Raw genomic sequence first — 12844 nt, forward strand, 5'->3', positions numbered from 1 at the left:
TGTGTCTGTTTGTGTGTCTCACCAACTGATCCTCATCTACTCACATAAACTGAGGGAGAGCGGAGGGAACTGGTCATTGTTAAAGCTGCAATCTGTACGTTTTATGTCTCAGATTTGAACCCTGGTCTTTGATTTGACAATATTGTCAATTGTCATCGGCGCTTAGTTCTCGTTTAGTTTTCGTTGACGGAAAAAAGGTAACAAACATTTGTCGTCATAGACAAAAGTAACGGGGTTAGCCTGCAGAGATAAAATAATGTTGCGCTTATTGCAGTACTACTCATCAACCAGTACCGGCGCTGTCTTTTTCTCCATGTTTCCATGTCTCCACGTTTCTCCATGTTCCGTCTGTGTTTACAGGAAGTGCAGTCGTGCTGCGTGGAGATGGGCATGACCACCGACAGCTCCAACCACCCAGAGAACAAGAGCAAGAACAGATACATCAACATCCTAGCTTGTACGTACACACAGTACTAGAAGCTAATTGCGCACCTGGGCCTCATTCACACCTAAAAGACACCTGTCTTTGTGTCTTGTCCGTGTTTAATGGCCGCTCCAATGCATTTCCAATGGAAGTCACGTGGTTTTGACAAGGCAGTCTTGTTTGATGGAGCCTGTGTGTTCTTCCCCCCCCTCCCCCCATCAAACAAGACTGTCTTCTTCAAACCATGTGACTTCCATTGGAAATGCATTGGGGCGGCCATTAAGCAAGGACAAGACACAAGACTTTTAGGTGTGAATGAGGCCTTGCACTCACACATACTTTGTGTGTTATTATATATAGCAATGATTACTGTCAGAATATTACAGAGCTTTAACTTTTTAAACAAAAAAAACATTGTCTTAACCACAAAAGAAAATACAGTAGATTTGACTTTTTTTTCCTCACTCATACAGTATACAGTAAATATGTGTTATATATTGTGCTTTTTCCACCCTCAGATGACCACAGTCGAGTCAGACTGTCACCCCTGAGTGACAAAGATGGAAAGGCTGGGGATTACATTAACGCAAACTATGTGGACGTAAGGAACCATTTTTTTATTATGAATAATAATAATAATAATAATTTTCCAAGTGTTAGAATCCAACATGCTGCACAATTGATCTACCTGGGAGGAAAGCACTCCTATTAACCCATTTTGGGGGCGGGGTTCTGTTAGCATTACGTTATGCTTTAGCTATTTAAAAATAGCAGACCTACAAGCTCGTAGCGCGCCACCGAGTGGCGCGCTACGAGCTTGTAGGTCTGCTATTTTTGAAAAATCGAAGAACGACTGACATAGAAACATAGCTTTTTCAGAAAACTGTCATTTTCATTTCATTTCATTTTTTTAGAATCTGATCTCAGGTCAGAATGGGTTAAACTCTGTTTTATGTGTTGTCTCACTGTCTTGTCAGGGCTTCAACAAGCCCAAGTCGTACATCGCAGCTCAGGGTCCTCTGAAGTCCAGCACGGAGGACTTCTGGAGGATGGTCTGGGAGCAGAATGTGGGCGTCATCGTCATGATCACCAACCTGGTGGAGAAAGGCAGAGTGAGACACCGTTAGAGGATGCATGGTTCTGAAAGGGACTATTGTATAGTCAGAGGACTATTGAATGAACAAATTATCTCAAATTATCTCATTTTAACCCATTTAAACCTGAAAAATCTATATTTCTGTCAGTGGTGCTCAAACTATTTCATGTCAAGGACGAAGGACGACGAGAATTGTATGTATTTATCTCAAAATGCTTTTGAATAAACTTTCATTTAGTCACATTTTATTCATCTGAAAAGTTCTAGTTTCAGTCTAGTTTTTAGTCAATAAATAGATTTAGTTGACTAAAGATTTTATTTGGTCTTCAAAAATGTATTTTGGCAGGCCTTGATAGCATCGTAATGGTTGAATTTACACTTACACTAGCAGACCTACAAGCTCGTACGAGCCTGTAGGTCTGCTATTTTTGAAAAATCGTGAAAATGCGGCACAAATCTTTGAAAATTGAACATATATTCTTTCAGAAGACTTTTTTATTTTATTTCGACGTCAGGTCTAAATGGGTTAAATGTGGTCTCCTCCCCCCCCCCCCCCCCCCCCCCACAGAGGAAGTGTGACCAGTACTGGCCTCTGGAGAGCCAGGAGGAGTACGGCTGCTTCCTGGTGACGGTGAAGAGCACCGAGGTGTTGGCCCACTACACCCGGAGGACCTTCACCGTGAGGAACACCTCCGTCAAGAAGGTCAGAGAGGAGAAGGCCACAATGACACTGGACCACACATAGTCGTATGCAGGAGGATATATCGTTGCTGTCGGGCAGAAACCTCCCGTCTCCACATTCTAACCTTTTCCGTGTTTTCGGAAATTAATGCCCTACTTAATTTGTTCATCATAACTACAGCGTCACACAAAAGTATCAAATGTAGCAGATCTGCAGGCGCGAAGCCAATCGACGCGTTCTGAGCTTGTAGATATACGTTTACAGCGATCACGTGGGCCTATAATTTCTTCAATTGAAGCCCAATTCCATTCAACATCGCTACACCTGGTCTATCGATACATGTGTGTATTCTCTGTGTTCATGTCAAGGTATACGGGTTTGTCCATATGTGTTCAAATATATTGTCTATATGCGTTTGCCAGAGAATCACTGTTTACTTATTTATATCCATGCATATTCATATGTTTTCCCTTAAAAAACATGCACTATCTATGTTTCACACAGATTTAATTCCTTTGCTAAATAGTTATTTAAAATCATTGGATCGTACCATCACCATAATGAACCAGTATCGCTGTTAAAATATATCGTTACACCTATGGATGTCCCGATCACGTTTTTTTGCTCCCGATCCGATTCCGATCATTTGAAAATGACGTGATCGGCCCCGATTTCCCCCGATCCGATCGGAACAACCCTAGTTACACCCCTACTAGTTTTCATAGACCATGGTTGCCTATATTTCTCTCACACCTGCCTGCAGGTGTCCCAGAAGGGCCGCAGTTCGGAGCGAACGGTGGCCCAGTACCACTACACCCAGTGGCCCGACATGGGCGTGCCGGAGCACGCGCTCCCCGTGCTCACCTTCATCCGCAAGTCGTCCAAGGCCCGGACCGAACACATGGGGCCGCTGGTGGTCCACTGCAGGTTGGGAGGACCATCATTCCATTTATTTATGTTTTTGTGAATTTTATAGCTGCGACAAAATGAGATGAGCGTGGATATAAGCTCCAGACAGTGTATATTTCCCCACGCATTTTCGGTATCAAAATTAAATGTGACATCCAAATTTGTCTTCCATCTTAGATGCTAAAACATATAGCGTCAATGCTACCGATCTAAAATGAGGTCCATACTTTGCTCTAGAAAACGCCAATGTTCCCATCGCGCTCACCGAATAATCAGAAAAGAACTCAGAACATCGGAGATCTGTTCAACACCACGGACAGCGCTTTAGTTTCCGAGAAACTAAAGCGCGTGTTGAGAGCTTGTAGATCAGCTATGTTCGGGGCGCAACCCAGCACTCTTTATCTCCTGGAGATGCGGTGTAACGACATAGATTTCGAAACAAACTAGTTAAACGCAAAATGCTGCGTTCAAGTTCAGGAGACTTTCGGGGGAAAAAAGCAATTCTTCTGAATGCTGCCTTCCGGTTGCATGGAAAGGAGCGGCATTTGCATTTCTTTCACCGTAGCAAATGCAGATGCTGCATTCGTGGTCTGGAAAGGGCAGTTGTGTTTTACAGACGGGTAAAAGGGGCAGGGGCTGAAGCCCCCTTTGAGGTCTATGTGTGCACGTGCCCATGCTGCTGTGGACAGGACAACATGTGTGATGTGTTACAGCGCTGGCGTGGGTAGGACGGGCACGTACATGGTGCTGGACAGCATGTTGAAACAGATCCGAGACGAGGGCAACGTCAACATCCTGGGCTTCCTCAAACACATCCGCACACAGAGGAACTACCTGGTTCAAACAGAGGTAACATAATAACGTTACCTTTTTATTTTTGTAAACCTTATTTTTCCTCGTTCATGTTATTTTTTTGTAACGTTTTTTCAGGCTAAATGTCATTACAGTGTATAGCATTATCTATATTATGTTGTCGTTGTTGTTAATTAAGCACAGTCTTGTGGAACAGCCACACCAACATTTCACGGAGTTAGTGACTCATAGAGTATAAATAAAGCCTCTTTGACTATCGATACGTTGTGTCTTATCCAGGAACAGTACATTTTCATACACGATGCCTTAGTGGAGGCCATCTTGGGGACAGAGACGGAGACAGAGGTGGCCTCTGGTCTCCTTCACGAGTACGTCAATGACCTCCTGACCCCCGGGCCGTCGGGGAGGACGCGCTTAGAGAAGCAGTTCACGGTATTTGGAACTACACATTATTACATTATTACATCGCCTAATCACAATTATTTGAGATAATCGCAATTATTTTTGCAGAATTGTCATAATTGAAAGAAAGAAAGAAAGAAAAAAAGGGAAAGAATAAGAAGAAAATAAATTACAAAACGTTTTTTCATGTCACCAGACCTAAGAGATTGAATTTTGTAGGAGAATATATGGAATGAATGAATGAATGAATTAGGGTTTAATTATTTGTTTCACTTTGCAGTTGATATCCCAATCCAATGCCAAACAGTGTGACTATTCTGCCGCTCTGAAAGAGTGCAACCGAAACAAGAACAGAAATGCCTCTTTGATACCCGGTGAGTTCCAAACTCTGTTTATTCACATTATGCTTCCTAGTTCCTATAGCTTCGGTGTTTGGTGTGACCTTGAGGCAGCACAGTACTGCAGCAACTGTGGAGGCCATCCATTGAACCTGAAGAAACCTCTTATTTCCATATTTTTCGTAAATTATGCTATAGGGTTTGTCCCTATCGGGGGGCGATCGCGTCATTTTCAAATGATCGGAATCGAGTCGGGAGCCAAAAAAGGTGATCGGGACATCCCTATTATCAATATTACTGTATATCCATTATCATGATATTAGACTGGAAATTGTATGTGATTTGGGACATTGTACTATCGTGTTATGGCATAAAGGTTTTCTATCAAACATAAATATCGGATCGGGGAAAACGTGATTGGGACATCCCTAATTATTGCCCTAGTTGTTCATAACTCAGCGCCATACAAACGCACGGCGACGTGTAAACAGGACGACTCATAGGCAACAGGATTAACGTTTATCCGTTTAACAAGAGAGAGCCGTTTCCTCCTAGCAGGAGCTGTACCCCAGGGATTCTCAACCTTTTCAGGCCTTGACCTCTCAAAATAATCATATTTGAACTGGGACAAGCACTAGGAGTTGAGGCATTATATTTAGTTTGACTCAGTTCCACAGATAAATATTGTGGAAATGCAGGTAGTTGATCTACAAGCTCAATGTGAGGCGTGTGATGAGCTATTTTCACAATTTCTGCCTCTTTTTTTAGGTAATATTTTACATTTTTTTATGTTTTGTAACCTTTTACGCAGTAATGGTGTTTTTCATTAAGCTAAACATCTGGGGACCCCCACAAAATCACTGTGCCGACCACAGTACTCAACTACTGTATATGGTTGATGTGGATACAATTATTATAATGAGAGTGTGAGAAAATGTCTTTAGAATAATTCTGTGTGTTTTGCAGTTGAGAGGTCGCGGGTAAGCCTGTCTACGGCGGCAGGGGAAGGATCAGACTACATCAATGCATCATACGTCACAGTAAGAGCATTCATACTTCAATCGATAACGAGTAACTAGAAGAAACACACTTTCTACGAAATGTTACTGTGGTGCCTGCAGCTCGCAAAGTCTGTGCAACCTTGTGTTCGGGGAGGTGGTGTGAGTTGGTTGGTTGCAGTTGGGGTTTGGAGTTTGGACGACGTTTGAACAACGTTCGAACGACGTTTGAACGTCATTCGAACATCGTTCAATTGTTTTTTTTTTATAAATTAACGTCCTACTCGTTCAAACGTCATTCAAATGTATGTTTGTGTGTTTTATGTTGGTCACCAACAGCAGAATTTAGGAAAGTATCTGCTAAAGTAGCAAAATGTGCGTATGACAAAAACACACACATGTCTCTCTTCTTCAAGTAAAACATGTTGATTAATTAACACTTTCATTGCTGACGCAGGGCTACCGGCAGAGCCACGAGTTCATCGTCACCCAGTGTCCACTCCCTGGCACGATAAAGGACTTCTGGAGAATGATTTGGGACCACAACGCCCAGGTCATCGTGTCCCTGCCCGGCGCCCTGGTACCTGGGTGCCCTACGACACCCGACATGGAAAACACACAGGGCGTGGTCAGTAGCCTTCTGCATGTTGTATTTACCCTCAGAGTTTCCAGTTAGTTCTATGGTTTTTGTGGGCCGACTATTTGTTCCTGTCAAATGGTCAGATTGACAAGAACATCTGGGCCCCCACTCGGTAAAAAGAATGTGGGCAGAGGTGTACGGTCCAACCCTAGCACGGGAATGGAAGAACATGTGTTGATTATAGCTCGTACAGAAAACAGCCAATTAGGTTTTTGCCAATCTAGCATTTTGTTTATAGCCAGTCTATGGCATTAATTGTGTCCACTGCTTTCTGTAGTGTTGTTGTTGGTAGGAATAAACAGCAGAAGGACCTGAGGAAGTGGACAAAAACATAGCTCCTAAAGAGAGAGAGAGAAAAAAGCTTGTTTAAATACGTAAATCGCAGATGTTGTTAACAGCAGATTTTTTAGCAGCAGCCATACGTCTCAACTTTTCCCATTTTGTTATTGATGTTTTTGATGGCGTCATTGTGTTGAGAAGCACTTGTTAGTCGAGGATATGAGTCGAGCCTTGACGACCTTGCAGGCTTATGCAAAGGCTAAAATGTCATTTAGATAGCATGTTATGTAGACAGATGCCAGGTTCACTTATTGACTTCAAAGCAAGGACGCCTGCACGACTCCAATGACTCGAAGAGTCGAATGTTCAGAGAAACTAATGTTTCTTTGAACATTCGACTCTTCGAGGAAAGTTAACTTTACAAGAAATTCTCCCAGGAGAGAATACCAGCACTCGCGGACATGTCATTTGATTTAAGGCACTTTTTTATTATTTTAGAAATTCGCACAGTATTCTGCAGAGCAGACAGCACAACGTACGCATTTCGGCGTTTAGCTTTCGTCAGCGTTATACAGACTATGCTGTCAACAACAGTATCACATTTTATAGTGTCCGTAGGGGGCGACACCTTCCTCTGTCCGTGTCGATGCAAATAACATAGCCAACAAGAACCCAAAAGTGCAGTCATAGTAGACAAATTCACAATATTACACACCACTTTGAAAATCAATAATGCATTAAAAGGCAATCTCTGAGTCCTTTAGACAATGTAAGAGGGGAGGGGGGGGGGGGGTTCAGGGTTCATATTGCAAGTGGTAGAGAATGTAATGTTATTTACTTAATTATACTTATTGGCTTGGCTGGCATCCTATAGTTTGTTTGTTTCAATGTACAGATCGATTTTCTTATAATATACTGTTTACGTTTACTGCTGATAGCTGGTCAGTATGACAGTATTGATCCTAGATTTCAATGCATTTGATGTATTACCTCGCGTTTACCTTGCTTACTGTAAATCTGGATGAATGCAAAAAATGGTAAATTGTCCATCGCACAATCGCTTGCCAAAACGAACAGATCTACGTACAAGCTACAGTATACGTGTTTCGATGCGACACGATGTTAGCCTGTGAATCTGTTCTTTTTGACAAGCAAAGCGACACGGTGGTATTCTTGCTCTCACACGGTTCCATCTCCTCATGTGGCTGGCCTCCTTCTTGTCTTCCTCACGCTGTCGTCAGACGGACGAAGAAGAGGAGCCGTGTGTCTTCTGGCCTCGCAGAGAGCAGCCGATCAGCTGCGAGACGTTCACCGTCACCCAGAGGAGTGAGACGCACGTGTGTCTGGCCAACGAGGAGATGCTGGTGGTCCAGGAATATGTCCTGGAAGCTGCACAGGTGACGTTGAATTCGCTCCATTATGGTAGATATACAGAATACCTTAGGCCAGGTATAGAGGGTATATGCGCATGCATAAAGTGAATGGCAGATCGAGTGGCAAAGTGAGTGGCAAAGTGAATTTAATGTTGTTTAAAGTCATTTAATGCAATCAGACAGGACTTTTCTGTTTGGATGTATGTGGTGTCAAGGCCAGAAAGTAGTTTTTTGCCACTTTTTTGCCACTTTTTTGCGTTCCCGCATAACTTCCTGGTTTGATGATGATGTCACGCGCATACCCTCTATAGTTTTACATTTCTCCGACCCGGATACACCTCCATATTCTCCAAACCACAGAGCAACCACTCGAAGAAGTCGAAAGAGTAAAGAGAGTCACTATACCAGCTTCTGTACCCATGGCTGAAAGTGATGGTTCACTTTTTTTTGTGTCACATTTCTTTTGTTTTGAAGGCCGCTAGAGAAACACGTACTGCCCTAAAGTGTTTTTGTTCACGCATGTGTCTCATTCTACTTACTTACTTTATTTGTTTATTTGGACAGGACAATGCATATATATTTTTTTTTTTCTTTAAAAAATTTATCCCACGATTTTGTAACCCAGTTTTCTTTTCACCCAGTGCCAATTGTCTAATGTAATCCTGGGCGCTACACTTCCTCTGCCAACCTGGGGGGGGGGGGGCAGCGGACTGACCTCATGCCTCCTTCTATGCATGAGGAGTCCAAGCTGCTTCTTTTCAGGACAATGCATATTAATGGACGTCACATGGACGTAAATACACCGGATATTTTCATCCGCAGTCCTCACAAGAAACACAAAGCGGAAAACAGTGGAATACAATGTATACTCATACATGTGTGTTTGTTCGTTGACAGGACGACTATGTCCTGGAGGTCCGACACTACCGCTCCCCCCGCTGGCCCAACCCAGACAGCCCCATCAGCAACACCTTTGAGCTGCTCACCATGGTCAGAGAGGAGAACGCCAACAGGGACTGTCCTGTGGTCGTCCACGATGAGTAAGACCTCCTTCCGTTGTCTCGGCCTCAAATCTGTCCATTATAGGTTAAGGTATAGCTCTCCACCAAACAGACTAGACTAGATTACTACAGACTGGCAGTCGAATGATGTCGGGAGATCAGTCGGTTGGTGCGAAAAGAAAGTCGCTGAATGCACCTGAGAGACGATCACCGAGGTGCTAAAAATAGCCTATAGTTTGATGGCGTTTTCAACAACAAGCCCACTGCTATCCGACGGTCGAAAGCCCACCAAAAACTATTATAGAACTATTAACTATAAACTATTAAACTTCCCACACCAACACTTTCTGATATGAACAATAAGGCCATCACCCTGTATCACTTTTTCAACCTCATGCCATCAGGACAAAGATACAGAACCTTACCATGGAAAAAGGTTTGTTTCAGTAGGAGCTTTGTCCCCTCAGCCATCGCGGCATTAAACAAACTGCCCCGCCGATAGGATGGTTCTGTACACAGTGGGGACCTCATGTTTTTGTATTGTCTTGGTGTTATGTTTTTCTGTACTATGTGTTGTTTTGTTGTTGGTGTTGAACAGACCTGTGAAGATGAATATCCTTCTTGACAATAAAAGATTATTATTATTATAAACAATTTTAAAACTACCGTATTTTAGACTCAAGAAAATGTATAGAACCTACAGGTATTCTCTGTATTACGTCAAACCTACCGTAGTCACACAGCCGTCTACTCACCTGTTCTAAGAGAAATTCAGTTCAATTCAAGTTTAGAAAAGATTCACTGAACACTCACATGTTCAGTGTGAGCTGCTCAGGGAGAGAGGGCAGTATGCAGAGAAAACCATAATGTAATGTTTTTGTTTTCTTTCTTTCTTTTCAGCGTTGGGGGAGTTGTAGCAGGGACGTTCTGCGCTCTGTCCGCTCTGGCTCACCACCTGGAGGCAGAGCACTCTGCGGACGTGTTTCAAGTAGCTAGGATGACCAACCTCATGAGGCCAGGAACCTTCACTGACATTGTAAGGGGGCTTGTTTAATATCTCACAAAGTTATGATATTATCGTCTCTGTCGGGGGCAGAAACTCTCTTATCTCCATATTCAGATTTAGTTTAGTTTTTTTTTAATTGGGGGGCAGAATCTTCATTAGCATCATTGGTAACACCTGTGAAGGAAGAGGTCTCTCCGATATGGCTGCTGTGCATATAGCCTATATCCCCCCCCCCCCCCCCCCTGGCTGTAAAAGATCCTTTCTACACTGTGTGCACCCGGTATGACCACTAGAGTAGGTCAGAGTGTGTGCTTGCGCCCTCTTGAACGTCCATATTGTCCGATCTCTCTCCTCACTCAGGATCATCTTCAGTTCCTGTACAAGGCCATGCTGAGTCTTGTGGGGACCCAGGAAGATGAAAGAACGCGCCAATCATCTGACAACAACGGTACCATTGTTGTGGGCACTGCTAGTGCCGCGGAGAGCCTTGAATCCCTGGTGTAACGAAACAAACGAAACAAACAAAGACTCTCAACTCTTCCAATATGAACTATTTTATAAGGAAAAATAAGCTGCGCTTTGCCTTTTGTCCGTCCTCGCCTATAGGCTGCCACCGATGGATTTGTATTCCCTTTTTTCACACGGGCTAGGGTCATAATATGACAATAATTCCACTTTGGTCATGTCTACACTAGCTTGAGTTGGCCAATGTCGCATGTTCTGCATTATCCACATAAACCCCCAGAGTCCCTATTCTGAGGGTGAACATTTGGCGAAAATAGACGATCTATACACGTTGTGTAGCTTGTAGGTCGGCTATTTTCGTCAAAGACATGTGGTGTATAGAGATAGAACGCTAGGGAGTCAATTTGGATAGACTCCTGGGCTGGGGGACCTCGCCACGAGCTCAGGCAAAGTCAGGCATTTAGAATAGCCGCAAGAAAATCTTAGACGGATGATATGTTTAATATCTGGCTGCTGGCATCATCAACAAATTGTGTGCAGGTGATAATTCTTCTAAATGTTCGAGTTTGGAATCACTTTCAGTGACGCAACGTGAACGTCCTGCTGCCTCCAGCGTCGTGTGCAATTTCGTGGGTATACGCAGGACCGTTGAGTGACTTCTACACTTTTTCCACAGCTGTACGGAATTCAAAGACAGAAAGTAGCTCAAAACATGTCTACGGTGGACTTTTATGATTTTTATGAAACAAACAAAGACGATAATCCAAGCTTTCCGTACAGCTTTCCTCTTTGTCTCTTTATTGTTAATGGTGTTTAATGTTTGTGTTGGCGCCGTTTGTTTTACATCACCATGCGCATCACCTAATCACACACTGTATTTTTGGATGAATAGGCTGTCAAGGGTTGGTAAGATGCCAGATATTAAACATAGCATGTAAGAGTTTCTTGCTGGCTACATTTAGACAATGGTCAAGAAGTTTTTTTTATGTTTTAGCTTGGCCTCGCATAATTGAAGAAGATTATTTTATACTGAACATGATGACACCCCTTCGATCTGTAATGTGTGCCTTTTTATATTTTCATCCTGTAACTCTTAACGGCTTTGATACAAATTGCAGACTAACAATCCTATTGACCATATTCACACAGCGGCCATATTGTTCTTGCATCATCATCATTAACGTCAACTGATATGAGAACAAAATGGCTGCCATGTAAATATGGTCAATGGTTTAATTCTTTCACTGCCACCCTGAGATGTTTGTCTAACACCTTTCCATAAGTTACTTTGTATTTATTGGCCTAAAGCTAAAACGGGGGGAAAAAGGGAAAAACAAAACGTTTTTTTACATCAAAGGACGTATTTTGTTTTAGCTTATATTTTGTAGCTGTCATGCACTGTACTGAACGACTCGTTTTCTTCGTGTAAATACCATTGTGATGGTAGCAGCAGTGTGCTATTGAAGTGGGAAATGAACAAGGGCCTGGAATAATAATAATCTAATGTAAATAATCAATTCAATGGACCAAATTTCTATTTATACTTTTAGATTTTTATATTTGACCAGTTTAGTGCATTTAAATGTATTGTTTAATTCTATACTTAGTAGAAATGTGTTAATGCTTTTATATTACAGTTTTCTGTATTTTGTAACAGACTAAATATGATGCATGGGTTACTGACACTTTTTAGTGATAAATTGATGATTAGATAGGGCATTAAATAAGTGAAAAAGGAAGGATTTGGAGTGATTTGTCCATTTTGTTTGCACTATAATAAACGCCCATGGTCCAAAATGATGAGAAACGAGGATATTTTTTTTTTCAAATTTTCAAAAAACATGGGCTATAACCCATCGTTTTTTCCGCAATTTTCCGCAACACTCCGCAATACTCCGCAATTTTTCAAAAAACATGGGCTATAACCCATCGTTTTTTCCGCAATTTAAACACTCCACAATAGCAATAGCACAAACTTTGGCATGCAACTAGTCCTATACTTACACCTAGTCTAGAAACCCCATTCAAACCTATTTAGGTTCATCGTACGGTGGACATGTTTGCCTGATGTTCCATAGTTTTAGAAATATAGCGCTTTCAAGTTATATGCATGACTGTTTCTAGATTTTATTGTGTAAAGCACTTTGGTCAATGTCGATTGTTTTAAATGTGCTATAGGCCTATAAATAAAGCTTGATTTGATTTGATTTGAAAGACAGATGTACTGGACCTCAGAACATTAAGATTCAACATTAGATATATAATGTTCTTACACACCAGACATTTCAGCCAAAACCATGTTTAATATTTGATATGAAATATAAAATGATGTGCAAGGAAGGAGTACAGTTTAAACAACATACATTGCACATTCAAGTATACTGTACAGTTCATATGGAGGAAATCAGACACCAACCG

At 42.1% G+C, this 12844-nt stretch overlaps 1 protein-coding gene across 6 annotated transcripts in view; it reads left to right on the forward strand.

Moving 5' to 3' along the window:
• Positions 1-12155, forward strand: part of ptprz1a (protein tyrosine phosphatase receptor type Z1a) — a 99731-nt gene extending 87576 nt beyond the window's left edge. For 5 of the 6 annotated variants that reach the window (XM_080762515.1, XM_080762511.1, XM_080762513.1 and 2 more), the window contains 14 exons: positions 361-457; positions 943-1025; positions 1402-1536; positions 2089-2223; positions 2966-3129; positions 3825-3960; positions 4204-4356; positions 4607-4700; positions 5631-5704; positions 6120-6290; positions 7823-7978; positions 8852-8994; positions 9856-9991; positions 10322-12155. In XM_080762515.1, the coding sequence (XP_080618641.1) occupies positions 361-457; positions 943-1025; positions 1402-1536; positions 2089-2223; positions 2966-3129; positions 3825-3960; positions 4204-4356; positions 4607-4700; positions 5631-5704; positions 6120-6290; positions 7823-7978; positions 8852-8994; positions 9856-9991; positions 10322-10465 (1821 nt within the window). In that variant the 3' untranslated portion in view covers positions 10466-12155. The remainder of the gene's footprint in view (positions 1-360; positions 458-942; positions 1026-1401; positions 1537-2088; positions 2224-2965; positions 3130-3824; positions 3961-4203; positions 4357-4606; positions 4701-5630; positions 5705-6119; positions 6291-7822; positions 7979-8851; positions 8995-9855; positions 9992-10321) is intronic. The other variant, XM_080762512.1, reaches the window with a different exon arrangement.
• Positions 12156-12844: the final 689 nt, after the last annotated feature.

This window comes from Protomyctophum bolini, assembly GCF_963924005.1.
Source record: "Protomyctophum bolini genome assembly, chromosome: 4".
NCBI lineage: Eukaryota > Metazoa > Chordata > Actinopteri > Myctophiformes > Myctophidae > Protomyctophum > Protomyctophum bolini.